The sequence below is a fragment of the Panulirus ornatus genome, chromosome 72 (assembly GCF_036320965.1).
Source record: "Panulirus ornatus isolate Po-2019 chromosome 72, ASM3632096v1, whole genome shotgun sequence".
NCBI classification, from domain to species: domain Eukaryota; kingdom Metazoa; phylum Arthropoda; class Malacostraca; order Decapoda; family Palinuridae; genus Panulirus; species Panulirus ornatus.
The window spans coordinates 14159266-14172525 of record NC_092295.1 but is presented as its reverse complement, the minus strand read 5'-3'; the positions used below and the strand labels follow the sequence as shown (position 1 = coordinate 14172525).

Here is a 13260-nt window from a genome sequence, read left to right as displayed (position 1 = left end):
TGTATTGTGTCCTGGTGATCGTAGATGTATTGTGTCCTGGTGATCGTTGATGCATTGTGTCCTGGTGATCGTAGATGTATTGTGTCCTGGTGATCGTTGATGTATTGTGTCCTGGTGATCGTTGATGTATTGTGTCCTGGTGATCGTTGATGTATTGTGTCCTGGTGATCGTAGATGTATTGTGGTCTTTCATGAAATGTGTTAGGAACATGTGGTGAAGACATTATCTGTTCATATCTAGTATGGCGTTCACTAGGATCAATAACTGTTATGATGAACAATGAGTGTTCAGTGTAGAGAAGGTGGGCAGACGGTGGGTGTGAACACGGCGAGGCAGAGCTGTTCTTCACTCACTGTGGAGAAAAACTTCACCACTTTTCTCTCCCAAGACGCCAGGGTGTGGAGGAGTGTGGCACACGGCTCCCCGACGACCCACGACACTGAGGGTAACGGAGACTATTCTTCCGTCCTCACTTCATAGTGAGTGTTATGTCTGCTGTGTTGCTACCTTTCTGGAATTATTCAATTAACACTTGAGGACACTTGCCCTCACACCCGAACCTATGATCAAATAATGATCTGACTTATGAAGTAACACAGTACATACCTCGTCCTCCTATTGTCCACAACCTCACTCACTCACAACACAGTCAGCGATCACCGTGCCTCACTCCACAACCTCACTCACAACACAGTCAGCGATCACCGTGCCTCACTCCACAACCTCACTCACAACACAGTCAGCGATCACTGTGCCTCACTCCACAACCTCACTCACTCACAACACAGTCAGCGATCACCGTGCCTCACTCCACTGCACATGCGCGTCTCACATACCAACCTGTTCACGTATTTGTACATGGTTTGCTGATGCATGACACATTACAGATATTCCCCCTCGGTAATTATCAGCTAATCTGCAGTTCCTCCCACATATCTTTGTTTATTTGTCAACATTGTAAAACGTTTTATCTTGTGTTATCTGGCCACAGGTGGGATCCTGTGTGTTGGTTTTGATACATCGTATAACCCAGATGTCGTAAGCTGTGTAGATTCGTTCATCACGTGTGTGCGTGTGTCTGTCTGATGGAAAATACAGGAGATATTCAGTGAGAACTTTAGAATGTCAACACTCAGAAATCTGTTCTTCCTCGTGTAAATTTGGCCACCAGTTTAGAAAAGATGGAGGTGAGGTCCCACGCAGTCTGTAGTATGAATCAAGGAACACGTCGCCTTTTGTGGTCTGGAACACCAGTGATGCGTGGCAGATGTGGAAGATAACGTAACCCCGAGAGTGAGAGAGAGACATAGTAGCCAGGATCTGTTTGTGGTGTTGATCGCCACAATCACTGATGACACACTGTGGCTAATACAGAGAGGTGTGAGGCGCCACAAATGACAGCAACTGGTCTGGGAGGCTGGACGATCCTGCTCACCATCACTACAGTGTGTTAACCCAGCCACACAGTGAGTGATGGTCGGTCATGTGCTGTTCAAAGGTTCAAGATGATGATATGGGAGTTCTTGAAGGAGAGGTTGTGCTGAGTGCATGGCTGGGCAAGGTTGTGACCACACTGAGCCTATATTGATCACGAAACCTTTTCGTGATCTTATTCTGAACTGGTCTACTTTCCTGTTGTGCTCAGCATAATGTACGTCCCCCGTGTGAAGTGTGTGTGTGTGTGTGTGTGTGTGTGTGTGTGGAGAGGGGGTTAGCAGCGCCGTACACACTCGCACACCAGCAGCTGTGGTCTGTGGTGCCTGCACACTGGCCTCCGCTCCCCCTGTGTGGCAGGTGTGGTGGAGGAAGTTCCCTTTGTGCCACATGAGCCACTGTGGCGATCACCACCACACACACAGATCCTGACTACCATGTTCCTCTCTCACTCTCTGGGTTACGTTATCTTCCACATCTGCCACGCATCACCAAGTGTTACAGACCACAATACAATGTGTACCTCTGGTTCATCCTGCTGGCCAGGTGGATTGCCAATTTGGACCTTCCTCGTCGGTCAGCGTTTCTAAATTGGAAGCAGAATTCGTTGTAAACGTGAAGGAAAAAAATTTCATTTAATAAAAGAGGAATATCGTGATGTAATGTTTCCCGAACTGTTACTTAAGCTCAGCTTATGTTCAGCTTTTACCGAATCTGTAATGTTACATATTTAGTACATTACAACACCCTTTTATTCTTGTGTTTATGAATGACTACATCTTACATATCTTGGCAGATAAACCCTCCAGTGTGATCCAGAATAAACCGGCCGGACTGTTTATCATGATCGCCAGTACAAGATTTCGAGGGCGAAGCTGTACGAGTGAATTTCGACTCAAGGGCGTGAAGCCTTGAATGAAGAAGGCGGCAGTGTGAGGTCTGTCTGAGTCGTTGCTACAAACTTGACGACAATAACCAGGTAAGAAGAAGGAATCAAAGATGAAGGTTAACACTAGCAATGAACCTGCCTCACCATTTTAGGTCATCAGCCATCACTCAGGTAGACAATGGCACATCTCATCTGACTCGTCTACTAGCAAGAGAACCACTTTTATCTATATTCACAAATGCCATAGATTATAATCCATAAGGCATTTTACAAATGATACTGTTACAGCTGTAACTAGAGTACAGCGAGTAACCAGGGTACGTGGGGTCCATAGTCTGTAACCAGGGTACGTGGGGTCCATAGTCTGTAACCAAGGTACGTGGGGCCCATAGTCTGTAACCAGAGTACGTGGGGTCCACAGCCTGTAACCAGAGTACGTGGGGCCCATAGTTTGTAACCAGGGTACGTGGGGTCCATAGTCTGTAACCAGGGTACGTGGGGCCCATAGTCTGTAACCAGGGTACGTGAGGTCCATAGTCTGTAACCAGGGTACGTGGGGCCCATAGTCTGTAACCAGAGTACGTGGGGACCATAGTTTGTAACCAGAGTACGTGGGGCCCATAGTTTGTAACCAGGGTACGTGGGGCCCATAGTTTGTAACCAGGGTACGTGGGGTCCATAGTCTGTAACCAGGGTACGTGGGGCCCATAGTCTGTAACCAGGGTACGTGGGGCCCATAGTTTGTAACCAGGGTACGTGGGGCCCATAGTCTGTAACCAGAGTACATGGGGCCCATAGTCTGTAACCAGAGTACATGGGGCCCATAGTCTATAACCAGGGTACGTGGGGCCCATAGTCTGTAACCAGGGTACGTGAGGTCCATAGTCTGTAACCAGGTTACGTGGGGTCCATAGTCTGTAACCATGGTACGTGGGGCCCATAGTCTGTAACCAGAGTACGTGGGGCCCATAGTCTGTAACCAGAGTACATGGGGCCACAGGAAGCACTTCCCCGAGGCAGACCTACCACTACACTGTCATGGGTCACCAGGTTCTGAACTATCTACGTGGGAGGAGGATTTACGTGGGTGTAAAGTGAGTTTCCAGACTGAACCTTCGGTCGCAGCTTTCATGAACAACAGACTGGAAATGACAACCCGACGATCTGGCCGAGGTTACCCAAGCTGGAGTTACGTATAATGCTTTGGATTAGTTCAGCCACAACCTCTCCCTCACAACATCCCAAGCAACTACAACCTGTCCCTCACCACATCCCAAGCAACTACAACCTGTCCCTCACCACATCCCAAGCAACTACAACCTGTCCCTCACCACATCCCAAGCAACTACAACCTGTCCCTCACCACATCCCAAGCATTTACAACTTGTCCCTCACCACATCCCAAGCAATTACAACCTGTCCCTCACCACATCCCAAGCAATTACAACCTGTCCCTCACCACATCCCAAGCATTTACAACCTGTCCCTCACCACATCCCAAGCAACTACAACCTGTCCCTCACCACATCCCAAGCAACTACAACCTGTCCCTCGCCACATCCCAAGCAACTACAACCTCTCCCTCACCACATCCCAAGCAACTACAACCTGTCCCTCACCACATCCCAAGCAACTACAACCTGTCCCTCACCACATCCCAAGCAACTACAACCTGTCCCTCACCACATCCCAAGCATTTACAACCTGTCCCTCACCACATCCCAAGCAACTACAACCTCTCCCTCACCACATCCCAAGCAACTACAACTTGTCCCTCACCACATCCCAGCCACTTGATCATCCTGACGTAACTGGATAAAAATCAGTCCAGATCTGACGTCTTGACACAATGTGAAGGAAACATTTAGTCTTCACGAACGCACGAATGTTATTCAGAGCTGGGTAAACTTGTGGTAACTTTCGTGATGAAAATGACCAGGTCTTTCCACAGGGTATGAAGTACACAGATTAAATTATTCTATTTATTCTTCCAAGTCACTAACACCTTCAGCTACTTTCATCTTTCGTGAAGTATCTTGAATAAATCTGTCTTCAATAAGACAAAACTGACTTGCAAGAGTTACTGGAAATCTAATTTCTTATGACAACTTCCTCGTTAAACAGTTTTCACCTCAGCACACTCGTTAAACAATACATACGTTTTAGTATAATATTTACTAAGGTAATAATTAACAAATCTTCGTCTAACTTGTTTGTGTCTACGTCTGTATGTCTCTTCATCCATGGATGAGGAGCGAGCCATCATCGTATGATGAGCGTTTGACGCATCCAGCCGGGCTGGGTGAAGGTGATGGCGTGGGCCGGGTTGTAGCAGTGGGGGAAGGGATGAAGGTGATGGCGTGGGCCGGGTTGTAGCAGTGGGGGAAGGGATGAAGGTGATGGCGTGGGCCGGGTTGTAGCAGTGGGGGAAGGGATGAAGGTGATGGCGTGGGCCGGGTTGTAGCAGTGGGGGAAGGGATGAAGGTGATGGCGTGGGCCGGGTTGTAGCAGTGGGGGAAGGGACGAAGGTGATGGCGTGGGCCGGGTTCACCCTGAGGTTAGTATGGGCCTTTACCGTCGAATGGATTCAGGGCTGGACCTAGCGTGAGAGGTGAAGGGAGGTGCGGTGATGAAGTGGGATGAGATGAAGAGGTCTCCGTCCGGTTTGCTGGGGGGAAGAGACCGGTTGTAGCAGGGGGGGGGGGTGTGGGTGGCGGGCGTGCCAGGGGTGTGGCGGACCGTCTGTAACTTCAACCCAGAACTCAGTTTAACAGTTTCGAGACGTTAAGATAATGACGGTGTTAAGTAATGAAGATTGATCTGTTCGGTTACGTTATGTGATCATAAGTTGATGGCGTCGTTATCATGGATGGGGATGAGATGATGCTTTGAACGTATCAGGATAGTGAATTATGCGTGGCACGGTTTAGATGCGAGGTGATGATGGGCGTTTGTTAGCATGGGGATGATTAGGTGAGCGTGGCCTGTTGTAGCAGTGGGGAAGGATTATGATGCAGTGGGATTATTGGTAGGCATCATCACCCTCCCTCATGGTCTTCTGTCATAGGGTCACTTTCACCTGTCCCGTCACCCATGGCATTCCAGGGCTGGACCTCAGCCGTGATGAAGGTGATGAAGAAGGTTGCGGTGATGAAGTACACGACGGCCATGAAGATGAAGACGGTCCTCCACGCCTCCAGCGTTTGCTGAGGGAGGAAGAAGACCTGGTCTGTAGGACATGAGGGAGGAGGAGGAGGTCGTGGTGGTGGAGGGCGGTGCCAGGTGGTGTGGGAGACCACAAACTCTCAAACCCAGAACGTCAAGTTTACCCGTACTTCACAAAGACGTTAAGAAATCGACCAAAGTGTAGTTATGATACGTTATTGATCATGATTACGGTACGTTATTGATCATAATTATAGTACGTTATTGATCATAATCTTATAACGTTATTGATCATGATTATGGTACGTTATTGATCATGATTATGGTTTATTATTGATCATGATTATGGTACGTTATTGATCATGATTATGGTTCATTATTGATCATGATTATTGTACGTTATTGATCATGATTATGGTACGTTATTGATCATGATTATGGTTTATTATTGATCATGATTATGATACGTTATTGATCATGATTATGGTACGTTATTGATCATGATTATGGTTTATTATTGATCATGATTATGGTACGTTATTGATCATGATTATGGTATGTTATTGAACATGATTATGGTTTATTATTGATCATGATTATGATACGTTATTGATCATGATTATGATACGTTATTGATCATGATTATGGTACGTTATTGATCATGATTATGGTACGTTATTGATCATGATTATGGTTTATTATTGATCATGATTATGGTACGTTATTGATCATGATTATGGTTCATTATTGATCATGATTATGGTACGTTATTGATCATGATTATGGTACGTTATTGATCATGATTATGGTTTATTATTGATCATGATTATACGTTATTGATCATGATTATGGTACGTTATTGATCATGATTATGGTTTATTATTGATCATGATTATGGTACGTTATTGATCATGATTATGGTATGTTATTGAACATGATTATGGTTTATTATTGATCATGATTATGATACGTTATTGATCATGATTATGATACGTTATTGATCATGATTATGGTACGTTATTGATCATGATTATGGTTTATTATTGATCATGATTATGATACGTTATTGATCATGATTATGGTACGTTATTGATCATGATTATGGTTTATTATTGATCATGATTATGATACGTTATTGATCATGATTATGGTACGTTATTGATCATGATTATGGTTTATTATTGATCATGATTATGGTACGTTATTGATCATGATTATGATACGTTATTGAACATGATTATGGTTTATTATTGATCATGATTATGATACGTTATTGATCATGATTATGATACGTTATTGATCATGATTATGGTACGTTATTGAACATGATTATGGTTTATTATTGATCATGATTATGATACGTTATTGATCATGATTATGGTACGTTATTGATCATGATTATGGTACGTTATTGATCATGATTATGCTTTATTATTGATCATGATTATGATACGTTATTGATCATGATTATGGTACGTTATTGATCATGATTATGGTTTATTATTGATCATGATTATGGTACGTTATTGATCATAATTTTAGTACGTTATTGATCATAATCTTATAACGTTATTGATCATAATCATAGTACGTTATTGATCATCATGATTATGGTACGTTATCGAATCATAATTTTTTATTTTTTTATTTTTTTTATTATACTTTGTCGCTGTCTCCCGCGTTTGCGAGGTAGCGCAAGGAAACAGACGAAAGAACTGGCCCAACCCCCCCCCCCCCATACACATGTATATACATACGTCCACACACGCAAATATACATACCTACACAGCTTTCCATGGTTTACCCCAGACGCTTCACATGCCCTGCTTCAATCCACTGACAGCACGTCAACCCCGGTATACCACATCGCTCCAATTCACTCTATTCCTTGCCCTCCTTTCACCCTCCTGCATGTTCAGGCCCCGATCACACAAAATCTTTTTCACTCCATCTTTCCACCTCCAATTTGGTCTCCCTCTTCTCCTTGTTCCCTCCACCTCCGACACATATATCCTCTTGGTCAATCTTTCCTCACTCATCCTCTCCATGTGCCCAAACCACTTCAAAACACCCTCTTCTGCTCTCTCAACCACGCTCTTTTTATTTCCACACATCTCTCTTACCCTTACGTTACTCACTCGATCAAACCACCTCACACCACACATTGTCCTCAAACATCTCATTTCCAGCACATCCATCCTCCTGCGCACAACTCTATCCATAGCCCACGCCTCGCAACCATACAACATTGTTGGAACCACTATTCCTTCAAACATACCCATTTTTGCTTTCCGAGACAATGTTCTCGACTTCCACACATTCTTCAAGGCCCCCAGGATTTTCGCCCCCTCCCCCACCCTATGATCCACTTCCGCTTCCATGGTTCCATCCGCTGCCAGATCCACTCCCAGATATCTAAAACACTTCACTTCCTCCAGTTTTTCTCCATTCAAACTCACCTCCCAATTGACTTGACCCTCAACCCTACTGTACCTAATAACCTTGCTCTTATTCACATTTACTCTTAACTTTCTTCTTCCACACACTTTTCCAAACTCAGTCACCAGCTTCTGCAGTTTCTCACATGAATCAGCCACCAGCGCTGTATCATCAGCGAACAACAACTGACTCACTTCCCAAGCTCTCTCATCCCTAACAGACTTCATACTTGCCCCTCTTTCCAAAACTCTTGCATTTACCTCCCTAACAACCCCATCCATAAACAAATTAAACAACCATGGAGACATCACACACCCCTGCCGCAAACCTACATTCACTGAGAACCAATCACTTTCCTCTCTTCCTACACGTACACATGCCTTACATCCTCGATAAAAACTTTTCACTGCTTCTAACAACTTTCCTCCCACACCATATATTCTTAATACCTTCCACAGAGCATCTCTATCAACTCTATCATATGCCTTCTCCAGATCCATAAATGCTACATACAAATCCATTTGCTTTTCTAAGTATTTCTCACATACATTCTTCAAAGCAAACACCTGATCCACACATCCTCTACCACTTCTGAAACCACACTGCTCTTCCCCAATCTGATGCTCTGTACATGCCTTCACCCTCTCAATCAATACCCTCCCATATAATTTACCAGGAATACTCAACAAACTTATACCTCTGTAATTTGAGCACTCACTCTTATCCCCTTTGCCTTTGTACAATGGCACTATGCACGCATTCCGCCAATCCTCAGGCACCTCACCATGAGTCATACATACATTAAATAACCTTACCAACCAGTCAACAATACAGTCACCCCCTTTTTTAATAAATTCCACTGCAATACCATCCAAACCTGCTGCCTTGCCGGCTTTCATCTTCCGCAAAGCTTTCACTACCTCTTCTCTGTTTACCAAATCATTTTCCCTAACCCTCTCACTTTGCACACCACCTCGACCAAAACACCCTATATCTGCCACTCTATCATCAAACACATTCAACAAACCTTCAAAATGCTCACTCCATCTCCTTCTCACATCACCACTACTTGTTATCACCTCCCCACTTGCGCCCTTCACCGAAGTTCCCATTTGCTCCCTTGTCTTACGCACTTTATTTACCTCCTTCCAGAACATCTTTTTATTCTCCCTAAAATTTAATGATACTCTCTCACCCCAACTCTCATTTGCCCTTTTTTTCACCTCTTGCACCTTTCTCTTGACCTCCTGTCTCTTTCTTTTATACATCTCCCACTCAATTGCATTTTTTCCCTGCAAAAATCGTCCAAATGCCTCTCTCTTCTCTTTCACTAATACTCTTACTTCTTCATCCCACCACTCACTACCCTTTCTAATCAACCCACCTCCCACTCTTCTCATGCCACAAGCATCTTTTGCGCAATCCATCACTGATTGCCTAAATACATCCCATTCCTCCCCCACTCCCCTTACTTCCATTGTTCTCACCTTTTTCCATTCTGTACTCAGTCTCTCCTGGTACTTCCTCACACAGGTCTCCTTCTCAAGCTCACTTACTCTCACCACCCTCTTCACCCCAACATTCACTCTTCTTTTCTGAAAACCCATGCAAATCTTCACCTTAGCCTCCACAAGATAATGATGACATCCCTCCAGTTGCACCTCTCAGCACATTAACATCCAAAAGTCTCTCTTTCGCACGCCTGTCAATTAACACGTAATCCAATAACGCTCTCTGGCCATCTCCTACTTACATAAGTATACTTATGTATATCTCGCTTTTTAAACCAGGTATTCCCAATCATTAGTCCTTTTTCAGCACATAAATCTACAAGCTCTTCACCATTTCCATTTACAACACTGAACACCCCATGTATACCAATTATTCCCTCAACTGCCACATTACTCACCTTTGCATTCAAATCACCCATCACTATAACCCGGTCTCGTGCATCAAAACTACTAACACACTCATTCAGCTGCTCCCAAAACACTTGCCTCTCTTGATCTTTCTTTTCATGCCCAGGTGCATATGCACCAATAATCACCCACCTCTCTAGATCAACTTTCAGTTTTACCCATATTAATCGAGAATTTACTTTCTTACACTCTATCACATACTCCCACAACTCCTGTTTCAGGAGTATTGCTACTCCTTCCCTTGCTCTTGTCCTCTCACTAACCCCTGACTTCACTCCCAAGACATTCCCAAACCACTCTTCCCCTTTACCCTTGAGCTTCGTTTCACTCAGAGCCAAAACATCCAGGTTCCTTTCCTCAAACATACTACCTATCTCTCCTTTTTTCACATCTTGGTTACATCCACACACATTTAGGCACCCCACTCTGAGCCTTCGAGGAGGATGAGCACTCCCCGCGTGACTCCTTCTTCTGTTTCCCATAATTATCATAATTATGATACATTATTGATCATCATGATTATGAAACATGATTGATCATAATTATAGTACGTTATTCATAAACCACAGGTGAGATAAGAACATGAGAGACGAACTGAAATGTTCTCGTCTGTAGATATCGAACACATCATGACCCGCGTCAGTCTCGCATCATGATCTGCGTCAATCTCGCATCATGATCTGCGTCAGTCTTGCATCATGATCTACGTCAGTCTCGCTTCATGACCTGCGTCAGTCTCGCATCATGATCTGCGTCAGTCTCGCATCATGATCTGCATCAGTCTTGCATCATAATCTGCGTCAGTCTTGCATCATGATCTGCGTCAGTCTCGCATCATGATCTGCGTCAGTCTCGCATCATGATCTGCGTCAATCTCGCATCATGATCTGCGTCAGTCTCGCATCATGATCCGCGTCAATCTCGCATCACGATCTGTGTCAATCTCGCATTATGATCTGCGTCAGTCTCGCATCATGATCTGCGTCAGTCTCGCATCACGATCTGCGTCAGTCTCGCATCACGATCTGCGTCAGTCTCGCATCACGATCTGCGTCAGTCTCGCATCATGATCTACGTCACTCTCGCATCATGATCTGCGTCAGTCTGGCATCACTCAGCGTCAGTCTTGCATCATGATCTGCGTCAGTCTCGCAATACGATCTGCGTCAGTCTCGCATCACGATCTGCGTCAGTCTCGCATCATGGTCTGCGTCAGTCTCGCATCATGATCTGCGCCAGTCTGGCATCATGGTCTGCGTCAGTCTCGCATTACGATCTGCGTCAGTCTCGCATCATGATCTGCGTCAGTCTCGCATCATGATCTGCGTCAGTCTCGCATCATGATGTGCGTCAGTCTCACATCGCTCTGTGTCAGTCTCGCATCACGTTCTGCGTCAGTCTCGCATCAATTTGCGTCAGTCTCGCATCACGTTCTGCGTCAGTCTCGTACTCCGGGGGTGTATGAGACTTGCGTATGTATACACCACAACCAAGTTTGCTGTGCGTCAGCTGGGTGTCATGTGTGAGGCTACGAGTCTGCGTCATCTTACGTTTCCCTGGATGATGAAAGCCGTGAGCGTCGGAGCCAGGACGCCCATGAAGGAGGCGCTAGTGTTGGTGATGCCTAGCATTGTGCCCGCCAGGTTGGGCGCCAGGTCCTGGTTGGAGCAGTGGTGACCGCTGGTGATGACCCCATTTAAACCCACCAGTAGACACAGCACCACTACAGACATCACCCAGTTGCAGCCCACGAAACACATGCCCACCATACACACCGCAGGACCATACATGGCTACAAACATGGATATACTGTAACGTTACCACGAAAATGTATATTAAACAGAAGGCATATGTGTTGTACACACACACACACACACAATATCATTATTATCTATCAGAAATTAAGCTTCAGGGATGTGTAAGTAACTACTACTACTACTACTACTACTACTACTACCACTACTAACTACTACTATTACTAATTGTATTGATAGCGATGATAGCGAAAACACTTTATTGCACACAGAGTGAATTTGTCTTGTGTTCATCTATAAATGCAAGACAGCCACAAGACAACACAACACACATATGAACATTCACAATATATACAGGAAACGTCAGGTCTGACACCACACATTTCATAATACAAGTAAAAGCAAAGGGAAGGATAGTCAAAATGAACCACAGAAGCATTGTGTCACAACTGTATGGACGAGGAAATAACCAGCAAGATATTGTACATCAGAACTCGGGTATATCTCAGGTCGGGTCATCAAAGTAGGAGGGAGTTGACAGAGAAGGTCAGGATGTGGGCAAGAAAGACGGAGCTAGAATTAAGGGAGGTGAGTTACAGGGTAAGGCTTGGAGGTTTTAAACTTACCCTCCTTGGAAGAGAAGAGAGTGAGGGGTGACTTGTTCACAGTCTTTGAAGTTTTTTTAAGAGAGATCAGAAAGAGTAACAAGAGGACATAGAAGATAAAGGAGCTTGTTCAAAAGGATGTAAACACGTATTTTGGATAACAAGACTAGTGGATGAATGGAACATAATGACTGAGGACATGAATGATGCAGACAACATACACAAACACATGAAGTTGTATGTTAGAGAATGTTCAACAGACGAGGCACCACGAGTTGTAAACATTCTCCACGTACAGTCAATATGTCAATATAAACACTTGCATTTGTATACACTTGTACCATTCTGACATCTCCACCACTCAGCCTCCTGACTCTGCTGGACCACTGAACCTCACAAGACTGGACCACTGAACCTCACAAGACTGGACCACTGAACCTTCCAAGACTGGACCACTGAACCTCCCAAGACTGGACAACTGAACCTCCCAAGACTGGACCACTGAACCTCGCAAGACTGGACCACTGAGCCTCCCAAGACTGGACCACTGAACCTCACAAGACTGGACCACTGAACCTCGCAAGACTGGACCACTGAGCCTCCCAAGACTGGACCACTGAACCTCGCAAGACTGGACCACTGAACCTCACAAGACTGGACCACTGAATCTCCCAAGACTGGACCACTGAACTTCACAAGACTGGACCACTGAATCTCCCAAGACTGGACCACTGAACCTCACAAGACTAGACCACTGAACCTCCCAAGACTGGACCACTGAACCTCGCAAGACTGGACCACTGAGCCTCACAAGACTGGACCCCTCACAAGACTGGACCACTGAACCTCGTAAGACCGGACCGCTGAACCTCACAAGACTGGACCACTGAATCTCCCAAGACTGGACCACTGAACCTCGCAAGACTGGACCACCGAGCCTCACAAGACTGGACCACTGAACCTCACAAGACTGGACCACTGTATCTCCCAAGACTGGACCACTGAACCTCACAAGACTGGACCACTGAACCTCACAAGACTGGACCACTGAATC

The 13260-nt window shown here is 45.1% G+C and overlaps 2 protein-coding genes across 10 annotated transcripts in view; both read right to left on the bottom strand.

The window, feature by feature from the left end:
• Window positions 1-822, bottom strand: part of LOC139748048 (sialin-like) — a 75950-nt gene extending 75128 nt beyond the window's left edge. Inside the window, exons 1-2 of one of the 2 annotated variants that reach the window (XR_011712522.1) lie at window positions 725-822; window positions 608-679 (exon numbers count right to left, since the gene is read on the bottom strand). The gene's annotated coding sequence lies outside the window, so the exon portion shown is untranslated. Of the gene's footprint in view, window positions 1-607 lie in introns of both variants that reach the window. The other variant, XM_071660622.1, reaches the window with a different exon arrangement.
• Window positions 823-4292: 3470 nt separating this feature from the next.
• Window positions 4293-13260, bottom strand: part of LOC139748050 (sialin-like) — a 48664-nt gene continuing 39696 nt past the window's right edge. For 4 of the 8 annotated variants that reach the window (XM_071660624.1, XM_071660627.1, XM_071660628.1 and 1 more), the window contains exons 10-12: window positions 11398-11639; window positions 5355-5530; window positions 4293-4869 (exon numbers count right to left, since the gene is read on the bottom strand). In XM_071660624.1, coding sequence (XP_071516725.1) covers window positions 5363-5530; window positions 11398-11639 — 410 coding nt within the window. In that variant the 3' untranslated portion in view covers window positions 4293-4869; window positions 5355-5362. Of the gene's footprint in view, window positions 4870-5354; window positions 5531-11397; window positions 11640-13260 lie in introns of those variants that run through there. The other 4 variants (XM_071660625.1, XR_011712525.1, XR_011712524.1 and 1 more) reach the window with 4 other exon arrangements.